This window comes from Sciurus vulgaris, assembly GCF_902686455.1.
Source record: "Sciurus vulgaris genome assembly, chromosome: 15".
Taxonomy (NCBI): Eukaryota; Metazoa; Chordata; class Mammalia; order Rodentia; family Sciuridae; genus Sciurus; species Sciurus vulgaris.
The window spans coordinates 59574738-59588802 of NC_136476.1; the positions used below are offsets into that span (position 1 = coordinate 59574738).

A 14065-nucleotide genomic window follows, 5' to 3' on the forward strand; every position below is an offset into this window, starting at 1 on the left:
AAATATTATTCTATTTACTTTTTTGGGCTGTGTTTTAATAAAAACAGATTAGACAGATCTGAATGTTTAGAAGAGCTTTCTGTTAATTTTTAGATTAAAATTAGTAAAACTAGGTCCAGAATTTTGCAATTTTTATTTTTTTTTAAATCACTATGACAACATAATTAATAATCTTCTAAGACAACCCTTAAGAGTTGATGGATGACAGAACTAGAAATAATTGAAAAAAATTAAAAATAAACAGAACTCCTGTGGCAAAGCACCTCTATTCTAGAAAGACAGCAAACATCTGGAGCTGAGGAGAAGCTGCCTTTGGGTGGGGCATGGCCTGGTCCATCCTCAGTCAGTGGGTACACACACAGCTGTGCCAAATACCATTCTATTTGTTAGTATTAAAAATAGTAGTACAATGTCTGGTATTTCAATTTGTGGCCACTATTTAACATGGTCATAATATTCACATTAATTATGATAATGTATGGAAATTTCTTGGCATGGTGTTAAGAATAAATATTTAATATATGGTAACAGAAATTATTTTTTAAATAGCAAACCTTGAATTATGAAGTAAACACTCTGGCATATAATCAGGCTATTTTCTATCTTTTTTTTTTTTGCATCAGAATTGTCTGTTTCTTAAAGATTTGAAAGGTTGTATCAGTGACTTATCCTGTTTAGGTAATTTTTTTATCCTATGATCTATTGTGTGTGATCTTTGTGTGGTTGTAGGCATTTTTATCATACCTCTATTAGTTCATATTTTGGTCTATTCAAGTTTTCTACTTGTCAATTTTAGTATTTTGTGTTTCAGTAGAAAGTCACACATTTTACTGACATTTCCAAATCTACTAGGTGTTTTATTATAACAGAAAAACCATTTTCATATGCTACTCTTACCCTGTTATTAGCAATTTATTTTTTAATGAGGTTTAAAGCGATTTAAATATTTTTTAAAAGAAGCAATTCTTGGATTTATTTGATTTCATTATTTTGATATTTTATAATATATCTTACATGTTCTATCTTATGCGTTAACCCTCAAATTTCTTTCTTCCTATTTCCCATGTTTACGTTTTTCTTTTTAGAATTTATTGAAAATTATCAGTTTAACCATAATTATTGCTTTGGTCAGATATAAATGATTCTGGTATGTTGATCTTTTGTTTTCTAAATAGCTAATAATTATATTACTGAAATGGTTTGAGCTCTAATCTTTTGTGCTTTCCATATAACAGTGTACTGCCTAAGTTTAGAGCCTGTTTTGAGTGCCACTGGAATTTTTGGTATTACATGTACTAATTGACATGAGTGTAGGTTCTCTGCAACATTAACTGCAGCGTTTATCTTAATTTTTTCTAATCAATTAGAAACAATTTTCTAATCAATTATTTGTGTTTTACTTGATTTTTATTGTTTACTTAATTTGCATGAATAATTTGCATTATCCATGCTTTACTTTTTGTTAATTTGCTCTACAGTTTACTAGAGCCAGATAATAAAATCTCCCACTACCAATAGTGTTGGTTTCCTTATAGACTTTAAGAACTGTTGCTTCCTGATTTTTCTTCTTATTCAGCCTATAAAGTTTCACCAGTCTTAGATTTTTAATTATAATAAATCAGTATTTTTTTCCTGCTTTTGAAATGGTACTATAATAATCCAGTTATTTCTAATCTTCATTTGGCAACATGTTAATCAATGCATGGCTTTTAAAGGCAAGGCCAACCTCAGGTGTCCTTTTCCAGCAGTTTACAGGTCTTATATTTATTTCAACTTTAATCTATGTTTTTTTTTTTTCCACTCATCAACCTCTTTGTGTATTATCTTCTCTCACTTGTTTTCTGTTTCTTTGAAATTGTCCTATTATCTCTGCTTTTCCCCCTACTGTTGCCTTCCATTAATCATATCTGTACATGTGAATATCTATTTTCTCTGTAAAGCTCTGAAATATATTTTTCCCCATAGGAAATTTCTTGGTATCATTAAAAAAATCTGTATCCTCATTCTTTTATATCTTGCAAAATGATCTGAATTTTTTTTTCCCATGATCATCTCATCATATTTACTATTTTCCCCCTGAGGAGTGAGAGATTGGTTCTTCCTTCATAAGGCTTTATCATTTTTTTTTCCCTGCCTGTGAGAACTTAATTTTGTTTTTTGCCTCTGTTTGATTAGAAATCTTTGACAGTATTTTTACCATTGACATTCTCTCAAACTCCTCCTACCTCCCACAGCACCATCTAATTCTTGTTAGTCTACTGGGTTCAGTTGTCAGTTTTACTGGCTCCTATGCACTGAATCTAAATATTTGTTTCTTATTCTCTTTTTATTCAGCTCCAGATATATCAACTCTTGACTGTAGTAAAAAACCCATTTCAGTAAAGGCCTTTTGTATGACACAAAGGAATGTTCTCAAGGTTTCCTATTCTTTTTCTGGGACAGGAGGAGAATTGGGAAGAGACTCATGAACTTTGGAAATCCTGTCTTTTCTTCTGGTGACTCATACCTACAACAAATCTTCCAATCAAAAACTCACAACCTCCAGGTTCTGCACCTTTGCATTTCTCACAAGCTCACATTACACACACATTTTTCTCCTCCTCCTCCTCCTCCTCCCCCTCCCCCTTCTCCTCCTCCTCCTCCTCCTCCTCCTCCTCCTCCTCCTCCTCCCCCTCCCCCTTCTCCTGCTCCTCCTCCTCCTCCTCCCCCTCCCCCTTCTCCTCCTCCTCCTCCTCCTCCTCCTCCTCCTCCTCCTCCTCCTCCTCCTCCTCCTCCTCCTCCTCCTCCTCCTCCTCCTTCTTCTTCTTCTTCTTCTTCTTCTTCTTCTTCTTCTTCTTCTTCTTCTTCTTCTTCTTCCCAAGAGCCCCAAAGTATTTTGTTTGCAGTCTTTTAGAAATCTTATACTCAATTCTGGTATTTCACAGCCTTCACAGATCTCCAGCTGTCTAATTATTAGCTATTTATATTTTCTGTTTGTATTTAATCTGTGTGTATGATATTTCTTCACATATCACATATTTAATCTGTGTGTATGATATTTTTCCCCTAAACTCTCCTACTCCCTAAATTCTCATTTCATGTCTCTTTCTTGGGCTCTGAATTCTTTTCCTTCATTCCAGTATTTTTAATGGTTTCTGGCATGAGGTCGAATCTACAGTTATCTCATTATTCTTTTAATATTCTTTGTCTTATTCCATTCCTCTCTCTCTGTCTTAACCTTTGGGTGGACTCCATGCAACATTCTGTCCTGTGGGCAGGAGAGCTTGTCTATGTCAACTCTTGACTATTCCTATTTGAATTTCTACTTAATTGAACTTTTTATTTTTTGTTGCCACATCATTCCTCTCCCTACTCTCTGAATGCATCTATGTACTTCCTTTCATTTATTTATTTTCCAGTGTCTCCTTTCCTTCCAGCCCTGGAAGATCCTTGTCTACTCATACACTGTGATTACTAGTTCATCTCTCACTTAGTGGCTTATTCACGGAAGCAGACCCCTGTGGTATCCACTTCCTTGTATGATAATGTGAATTTAGCCATCTAACCACAGAGCTTATCTATTACCTTACTTACATATTGCCAACTGTGTGATTTTGTTCTTCTCACACAGGACCGCTCTCCAAATGAAACATTAGATGTAGATGATTTCTTGACCTGCATGTAAAATGACTCCTTGAACATCCTAATCCTCCTTAGCAGTCTGAAGTGCAAGTATTTGGCAGTTGATTAACCTCAGCTTTGACTTTTTAGACTAAGATCCTCAAAGGCATGGACTTTGACAGACTACACATCCCTAGAGCAGCTTCTTCAGAGTTTCTGTCAGGAATGAACACCGTCTCCCATCCCCATTACTCTGCTCCATACCACAACGGTCTGCTAGGCTGAAAGAGACTTCATCATTCATCTAAGCACCAATCACACCAAGACATCTGAATCTTGGGCACAACACAGTATCTGACTTTGCAATTAAATACATGTCTTCTGCTCAAATCAGATATGTATCTCCTAAGGAGTTCATCACTTTCCAAAAGAATGAGGCTCAATCAGCCAGGAAGCATTTGCATTTGCAATTTGTAGGTTGTTTGAAGCATTAAGATTCTAATACATTTTCCTCCTGAATAATGGATAGTTTTAAAAATAGAAATTAGCTCAATGGGAAGCCTCTCTGATAAGGAATTTAATAGGAATTGAAAATTGCTAAAGTTCAATCCTGAGCAGAGGGGTCCCATACACTGTAATCTTTTACTATGTTATCTTTTCGAACGACATACAAGGTCCATTTTTTTTAAAAAGTGAATTTCTATCAGTTCATGGGCAACAGCAATTTATTAATATATTAACTATGTGTACATATATATGAATCACTGGGTCTATGTTTTGCCAATATCTGCCAAATTCAGTTACTTAACAAGTAAAACTAGTGGAAGGAGAGCTCCTGGCATTCTTGAATTTCTTCCCCAAAAGAAAGAAAAATGACCTATGTGATTAGGTCATAATGTAACATATGCTTTCGACAGTGTTGTTATTGGCAAGTGTGAGGAAGTGTCTACATCAAGAAATCAGACATATGAATCTGGTACTCTCTTTTTCTTGCTTCCATGTGTTGTAAATGGCACTTTTCCTGTGTTTTCTTCTTCCTCACGATACACAACAGTTACCTCTGTTCCATACTCCCAGTCACTGATTTTACTCCTTGTTTTTTGGTGTAGACCTTGACTCTTCTCCATAATTATCTGTGCTTACTCTTGAATTGATCTTGGTCATTATGTGTAATCACCCAACTTAATTTATTCTGGCTCTTTTGCCCTGGCCCCAGTGCTAGCCCAGGTACTGACATCTCCCAGTCAGTACCCGCCTTGGGACTGCCTTGGGACAGCCCTGACAATGGAACATTGTACAGAATTTACCAGTGGAACGTCCCTCTGAAAGGTTATAGGGTATGGTGATTGAAGTGGCCCTGAGACATTGATCTGGAATTTAAAGTTACAACTTTATCCTCTATAGCTTCACACTATTTTTTGGCATATTTCCAAATTTTGCAACATGCAAACAAAGTAAAATGTGGAGAAAGAATATAATTTCTTCTCAGGCAAATAAAAGCTTAGGAGTTTCTCTACATTGGAAAAAATGCTAGTTTAAAGCCTGGTGGACCTGGATTAAATTCATTTGAGCTATATTTGTCAAAATAGGGTCACTGTTCCTTCTTAAGGCTCCCATGATTGAGTGAAAATTTGAGACTTAACTCTTGGTATGACCGAAATGAATGGGGGAAAAGTTCAAAGGATTTCAGTCAGTTAGTCCAGTGACATGGGATCCTGATGGAAGCATCTGGAAATGCAGGCCTTACCCACTGCCCCCTGAGATCATGACGTGCTGAGTTCCTCTGCAGTTCTGGTTGAGTTAGTTAACCTAGGAGTAAAGCTGGACATGCTGGGTCACTCACAGCAATGTATTTTCCACCGGGCTGCAGGGAGCCAGTGTTAAATATCATCTAACCTCTGGCTTCTACACTCAATGAACACAACTTCTTTTTTTGGGTTTGGCAGAGGTCCTTAGAACAAGAATGCTAATACACAGGAAATTAAACCTCAGAATATATATTGCTTTTGGATTAAAGAATATAAACTGCAAAGTAATAGGATCCCAATTAAGGAAGATTTATATTAATTCTGAAAGAGACCAGAATGTGGATTTCTGTAAGATGGTTTCAATAAAAGTACTAGTTGAGTGACCTTAGGCAAACAAACTTAAGTTCTTGAGATAGGAATCCTTATAGTTGAGAAAAGTAAGGTTTAGAGAGTTTAAATACCTTTACTAGGGTCACAATACTATATTATAGTGGTTATTGGACAGGAATATGCAAAATTAGAATTATACCATGCAGTCTCAAGTGTTAATGGAATTCTTCTAATATCCAAGATTGAATTGTGGACCATCATCAAGTTATACCTTAGGTTTTTTAAATAGACAGTTGCTTTAGAATTTTTTTCTGAAACTTTTCTAGTATCTCAACATATCCAGCACATAATAGGTTCTTTTTAAAAATTTTTATTTGTTCTTTTTAGTTATACCTGATTATAGAATCTATGTTGATATATTTATACAAACATGGACTAGACTCAATAATGAAATCATTTGCTATTAATAAAAGGTCAGTTAATCTCTGTGTTGCTTGACCATGTAAGCATCAAGACGAACATAGTTGTAGGGGGAAAAGAGTCTTTAACATGTTGGATCCAGCTTTAAGGTCAACTGAGGAGGGGGCCCAGAAATGTCAGCTGGTGCCAGAGGATGATCACAAACAGAATGGGTAATTGGTTCAATGAATAATGATAACCAAATAGCCAGGTCAAGGAAAATGGATAAAAGTATGAATCATTAGGTGAGTATATCTTTTGCTGTGTGAGAACAAGTGCAAGGGATTGTCAGCTTGGGAGCAAGACCCTCTATTTTTGACTCTTTGTGTCTCCAGTTGAGGGCCTGTCTACATAATATTAGCAAACTTCAACAAATGATTGTGAATGAATAAATGAATTAATTATTGCCTGCTTGATAGTACTCTTGCAGGATACAGAAATGAAGTGCAAATGTTCAAAGAAGAAAGCCAGGATTCCACATCCCTCTGAGAACCTGAAATAATTATCAGAACTATACTTACTTAGCCAAATGGTCAGGGACTTTTCAGACCAAGGATAATCAGGTATCTACCCAGGTCTATACTCTTGGAATTTTAAAGGTGCCCTTGACCTGACTATGAGTAACCCATATCCATAGAGGTCTTTCTCTAAGAACAATAGATTCATTAGCAACCAGGGCTTCAGATCAGCAGGTACAAATCTTATTCCTAGGAATAGCAGCTAAATCCTCAAACTTCTGTTCACTTTCATGAGTTCAGTGTTCATAGTGCAGCAAGGAAGGAAATGTGGGCAAGGCTAAAATTAATTTTTGAGAAATAAACATTTTTTGTGTATCCTAATAGTTTTAAAATTTATTTTTAAGACTTTTATACTGTCTCATTTTATTTAGTTACTTTGTTACAAGACTATAGTTTTATGAATATGTCATAGCTAATGTTTTGCCATTCAGCTGATGTCTACTGTGCTTATGATGCAAACTCTTTTACTTGGCATAAAAAACCTGGATGCTATGCTGTCAAATTAATTACTTTTCTAGAATCATCTAAAAATCCTCTTCATATGCAATTAATGATTCCACAGTACTAAATTTCCTTTTCTGGTGCTGAAAAGTTTGTATATGACATTTTCTATGCCTGTCAATTTGCTCCAAACATGAAACTTCCTATTCATTTATCAAAATCCATCATCAAATATCTAAGAAGAGTTAGGTATTTTCTTCTCTGTGTTTCAGAACAAATTTTTATTTATTTATTTATTTATTTATTTATTTATTTATTTATTTATTTATTTATTTATTTATTTATTTATGGTATTGAGGATTGAACCCAGTGGTGCTTAACCACTGAAACACATTCCCAACCCTTTTTTATTTTGAGACAGGGTCTTACAAAGTTCCTGAGGCTGGCCTTGAACTTGGATTCCTCCACCTTAGCCTCCTGAGTCAGTGGGATTACACGTGTGTGCCATCATGCTCAGCCACATCTCTATTCTTATTTTGAGGGGGGAGGTGGAACAAGTGATTGAACTCAGGGGCACTCCACCACTGAGTCACATCCCCAGTCCTACTTTGTATTTTATTTAGAGAGAGGGTCTCACTGAGTTGCTTAGCACTTCACTTTTGCTGGAGCAGGCTTTGAACTCACAATCCGCCTGCCTTAGCCTCCCTAGCTGTTGGGATTATAGGCGTGCACCACCATATCTGGCCACATCTTTATTCTTGAAAAGCACATATCCCATTGTTTTATAACCCTTGCTAACTTCTTAACCTCACGTGTTAGACTGTCAACTCCAAAATGGCAAGATTCAAGTATTTTATCAGCTTCTCCCTAGTTCAGCAAATGGTCATTGACATGGGCATTTATGGAAGTATTAAAAGAATAATGTGCCAGCTCTACTGGCTCCAAATAATTAACATTTAGTAAAGAAACTTGTAAATAAGTTATTAAATATCACACAAGAAACTGGGTCCCCAAACAGTTTTTATACATTTAATTATGATGGACATTTGCTCTGGCATGTGGGGAACTGGGAAGAATAAAATCTCTTATACCTATAATTATGTCTATGAAGTCTACCATGAGAAATGATTTTTCTAAGTCCAAAAGTCTATGCTGAAAATGCCATGTTTTTGGTGATTTTGTTAACATCTTAAAATGTTAACAATTCTGTCAGCCCAAACTGGAAATGACTGTGTGAAAAATGAAAGCTTGCATAACTCTGACATGGCTCATTATCCTCCTGGTTTTTATTATGCAGTGAGGTAGTGGGGTCAGCCTCACAAAATTTAGGAACAATTAAGAAAATTACTGTATGCAGATGTGACTTATGGACTGAGAATAACTAACTTTCTAAAAGACCGAATTAAACAAAATAAATAAGGATGATGAAAGATCCACAGATGTTTTATGGCTGAGGGCAGATTTTAAGTTATTCATTGTAAAGACTCCTTCCAAGGTTTCATCCACTTCCCTTGACCCTTTCCTGAACACTTTGAAACTTTCTCTTTGACTCCATTCCTCAGGGAGTTGAAGTCCTAGGCATAGTTTCTGAAGTTCTTTGAATTCATTTCTCAAACATGTATATGGGGATGGAAATATTGTCACTGACCCTAACACACTGTGAATTGCTGCTGGGTTCCAAACCTCACACTCTTCTTTTACAGCTTTCAAAATTTGTGGAATAAAACTTTGGAAACAGTCATGATGAGGTTAGAGGTAATCCACTAACCTAACATTCCATCAAAAAAAAAAAAAAAAAAAAAAGAGAAAAAGATAACTAGGCAGTAGTATTTACATAAGAAAAAAGGGCATTTTTAATTTAAATAGTATTTTTCTAGCAACTACCCATTTTCTTCTACAACAACAAATAATGTAGGATATTCACATAATAGAAAGTTTCCTTTCCTTCTTCCTTTGTCAATAAATTTCAATAAATATCTATTAAGTGCCTGCTGCATGCTAGGTTTTGGACTGGGCTGAATCACTTAATAGAATTTATATTCTAATTCAGAAGTAAGACACATAGACAAATAATGATGACAGAATGAAGTAAGTGCCATCATATACTTTCAAAGTGCAGGGGATCCTTGTGGAAGAAGACATGTCACCTTGATATAAACTACATCTTGGGGAACCAGAAATTGATAAAATGAATCCCTAAGATATATGCAACCTAAGTCAACCAATATTCCTCCCTGTAGCTTCTAAACTGTTTAGGATCCACATAGAATCATTTTTCTTGTGTTCTTCATTTCACATGAGACAGAAAGATGCTAAGTAACTTAATGTAGCTTTCACTAGTGGTTTTACTTGCCTGCTGTTTGTGATTCTCTTTCCAAAATAATGCCTGTTTGAAATTATAAATCACAGCTTTGCTTATGTGTTTGCTATAAAGGGGAATGTTTCTTGTTTTAGATAAAATTCTGAGCCTCAGTTATATGCTGGTACACAAACTGTAGATTAAACCTGGACAGCAGCTGTAAAATAGAATATGTGTAGACTTTAATCTTATGGAGATTCAAATGCAATATGGAGAAATGGAAAGTTCTGATGATGATAGCATAGTTAATTTTATCATTAATAGATTTTTTTAGGAATAAATCTGAATTATTTTATATTTTATCAACAATATTCTGTAAAGAGTTTGTAGATTTTGTTTGGTTTTGTATATGGCATTCAGCATGTTGCCTTGAATATAGCAGGTACTTGATCCACATATGTAAAATTAAATGTAAAATTCTGAGGATCCCCTGGACTTTTACCAAATGTTCATGTCTTCTTTAAAGGTAAGACACAACAATGTTGCCTGTGTTTCTTAGTATTGTCAAATGTCATTGTTCTAAGAGGATTGCCTAAAAACAGGGCCTAGTCTGCAGGTAAGCTCAGTAATTCTCTGACTTGGCCTCTCTGACCAGGTAGTCCTTTATTAGAAGAAAATCTAGGCCCCTATAAAATATCCACTTTCCACAGGGATAATGAAAACCATTTCCATTTGATGGGTTATTCTTTATTTTAAATAAGCTGTCTCAATCTCACTTCAGAATCAGGTTGAGGTACTAAGCAGAAAGGTAATTTGAATGTACATGTATGTAATTACTTATGTCTCAAATAATAAATAACAATTGCTAAAAATAAAAATGATATTCTCATGGAACTTGTAGATCTATCTACCTACCTATCTGTGTATGTATGTATAAAATCCATTTATCTATCTTTTATCCCAGTTCCATGGGTAATAGGATCTACTGCCATATCCATTTTACATAAATAGGTACAGAACATAGGAAACTAAGGCTCAGAAAAGTTGAGTAACTTGATCTAGCAATGGAAGTATAAGTTGCAGAGCTAAAATTCAAACTCAGTCTAACTCTAGATTTTGTCTTTACTCTATACTGCCCTAAGCATAAGTCTTGGGGGCAGAGAAAAGTAGATTTCCTGCTTGAGTAATTTTTCTTCTGTATATACTTAGAGAGATTTTTTTTTAAGTCTATTGATAGGAAAAAGGTTAGGCAGGAAAGAAACATTTTTATTTAGTTACTATGAGTCAACAAGGTGTTAGGTACTTTTCATGTTAATTTAATGGTGTCTTTATTATTCTATGTCCAGGTAGTTGGAAAACTAAGGCTCAGAGCTTTTAAATAACTTGCCAAAACCAATAGTGAGTACGGGGCTAAGCCAAGGTCTAAAAGCAGGACTGAGTATTCTCTCTTGCTTTTATACATAAAATTACAGCTGATAGATGAAGATAATAACCTTATTTAACCAGAAACACTCTCAGAAATATTACTAGAGTTGAAGATGACTCAGAATCATAGGGGATAGATAGGAAAATTTTACTTCCTCTCATGGCCGGCCACATGAATTGGAATGTAACCCAGGCCTGGAATCCTACCTTGATAAATATTGTCCTGAAGTGAGATTTGTAGTTTTCACATCCATGCAGTTCATCGTACTGGGAATGAGAGCAAGTTCTGGCTGGATCATGGTGGCTGTGGCTACAGCTCTTGCAACCAGTTCCATGGCATCTTGCACGTAGTGCTCAAACACAGACTGCGTAGTTTTTCCATGAGCGATGAGCCCTAAGGGTAGACCTTCTGTCCTCAGTTCCTCCACATTCTGGGAATCTCCCAGCACCCAGTGAAGCTCAGGGGGTGTTACCCCGAACTGGGTGGTAATTTCAAAAATCTGCCGGATACTTTCCATGTTGCAGCCAAACATCACCATTGTGGGTGTGCTGTTCTTAACGCTCTCAAGTTGGACCTCCAGGAAGCTTAAGAGGTCCTTGGTGGAGGAGAGGTTAGCAGTGATGTTGATGATAGACCCGAGGTGGAACTTGGAATTATTCTGGGTGAGGAGGAGAAAGTCGGTGATGTTCCAGTCTTCCTGGCACAGCAACAAGCTAAAATTGTACCAGTTGTTCATGGTCAGGATTGAGACCGTGACATCAGCATCAGAACTTAATGAATTTTCTAAACTCAGTTGTAGGTGAAGGGGATTCTGTATTTAAAGATATGAAAAAGAACAATTAGAAAGCATTGGCCAAAGACTGTAACACTGGGTACTTTCTGCTTTCAGATGAGGCTAAATTCTTTATTTTTCCCTGTGGTATTCATATACCTTTGTGATAAAATCCCCATACTTTGGAAAAACATGCTTTCTGTCTGAGGGAACCATTGATTCCTATCACCTTATTTCCTGACAATTTTTGCTAAGAACACCAGAGGGCAGGTGGTTCTTGGCGGAAATGCGAGAGGTGACACCCCAAGCGTGTGGTCTTTGATTTTTATCAGGCTTGTCATCCTTACAGGCAGTCCCCTTTACGCATCCCATTTCTAAGATTTCTGTTAATAACTCATTTGTTAAACTTTCAGGTGCAATAATTGAAAGAAGTTATTTTTACTTTCTTTATAAATTAATAGCAGAGAAATCCTTTCTTCTTCCATTTTTTTCCCCCCAGAGAAATCTTAACACAGCAAAAGTTCTTACATAAGGAAGTGGGGAAGATGAATGGACCATAGTTCCCTAAACTTCTAGACCCTTGAGCAAAGTACTTCTAATATACATGGAGTTATTAGCAATATGTGTTTCAGGGTTCAGTGTATAGTATGATGTTGAAAGCTTGAGTATATTTCTGTATCTACTAAGCCTGGATTCTTGCTGTGAAATGTAAAATGTATGCCATTAAACACATTGATGTAGCATCCATTGTAATTTTATCTATTTACAGAACTCATTAATTCAACAGGGGAAGAGTATCTTATTTGAAAAGTCACAAATTATTAATCATATGGACAAAGTATAAATGGTCTTCCAGTATTAATAAATATGTGAATTATTCTTCCCAAGAGCAGACTTTGATACATTTATCCTTTAACAATGGCAGCCTGAGAATGTTTACAACAATGCCTTTACATATTGTAGAATAAATATTGGTGAAATTGAACTAAATATGTTCTAATTGGGAGTTAATGGGATATTTGTGAGAGATTGTCAAACATTCAGGTCAATAATATGTGATCAACAAATGAAGAGGGTTTTCTCAGCTAAATTTTAAGCCCTTGTATAAAATGAAATTAGTATGGACTCCCCCTACCCACCAGAAAAAAAAAAAAAAGAAAGAAAGAAAGAAAAAAAAAAAAAAACTGTGTAGCTAGAAATAGTGCTAGGGATGTAGCACTTAAAGTAGAACACCTGCCTAGCATGCATGAGGTTTAATCTGTACACTGCAAAAAAAGGAGGAAAATAAGAAAAGAAAAGAATTTGAGCTGAACTTTGAACTTGAAAGCACTGAAAGGTTTTGACTTTTGTATAAAAAAGAAAGGGATTCTAAGTGGGTTTACAGGAGGAAAATTGTGATCACAGGCAGGAAATAAGAGGACTCATGAGGGTAGGCAGGATAGGGTTTTAAAATTGATTCTGAGAATTTGACTTTTGTCCTCCCAAATTAATCTATTTTTTGGTACTTGGATTGAACCCAGGGGCTCTTTACCACTGAGTTTCACCCCAGTCTTTCTTATTTATTTATTTATAGGAAAGTTCTAAGTTGCTGAGGCTGATCTTAATTCTTGCTATTCTCTTGCCTCAACCCCTCTCCCCAACCCTGCTCCTCAGTCTCTGCGATTATAGGCGTGTGCCACACCACACAGCCTAAATTAAACCTTTGAACAAGGCTCCTAATGGTAAAAGTAGTTTGGGGAGAGTGATCCACGGGGGATTCAAAAGAAGGGAGAAGAAAGGCCTCCAGGATCTTGACTAGGTGCTGAGTGTTTGAACTGGAAACTCCTGTTGGTGATGGCAGGGAGGGCAATGAGAAAGGTTTTAAAAATTGAAAAGGATTTAGTGACAAAATCAAATGTAAGAGGCAAAAGAGGATGTTATCAACACCAAGGACTCAGTGTACACCGGGTAGCTCCTGGTCTCCAGGCCCAGATGCCACAGAAGATCTGGAGGTGAAAGAAATGGAACTTGTACTTCCTCTTTCCTCCTTTTGATGCATATAAATTGCTTCAGAGAGTTCTTTCTGTCCTCCTCTTTTAAGCTTTCTCCTTTTCCTTCTTCCTTTTCTTTAATTCTCTTCCAACAGAGAACAATGGAAGGCAAGCTCCACATTTAGCTGGCGGGAACAAATTATTCCCAACTAACTCCTTGGCTTCAGCTCCCTATTCTGTGGCCAGTTTTTTTTTTTTTTTCTAAAACACACATATGACCATATCATTGTCTAGCACTGCAACCTCTTAATTACCCATAGGACAAATTTCAAAATCAAGAGAATGGCATAAGGTGTCATTCCTACCTCACTGCTAACTTTATTTCCAACATTGCAAGTATGCTGTAGAAGAGCAGAATATGCCACTCCAAAGCATGTCCCTTTGGCATAAAGATTATTTTGGAAAAACCACAGAAACGAAGAGAAGCTCTAAGAGCAGAGCA

At 36.1% G+C, this 14065-nt stretch overlaps 1 protein-coding gene across 1 annotated transcript in view; it reads right to left on the reverse strand.

Moving 5' to 3' along the window:
- Positions 1-14065, reverse strand: part of GRIN3A (glutamate ionotropic receptor NMDA type subunit 3A) — a 166892-nt gene that overhangs the window by 111579 nt on the left and 41248 nt on the right. The window contains exon 2 of the mRNA XM_079112225.1: positions 11028-11632. Coding sequence (XP_078968351.1) covers positions 11028-11632 — 605 coding nt within the window. The remainder of the gene's footprint in view (positions 1-11027; positions 11633-14065) is intronic.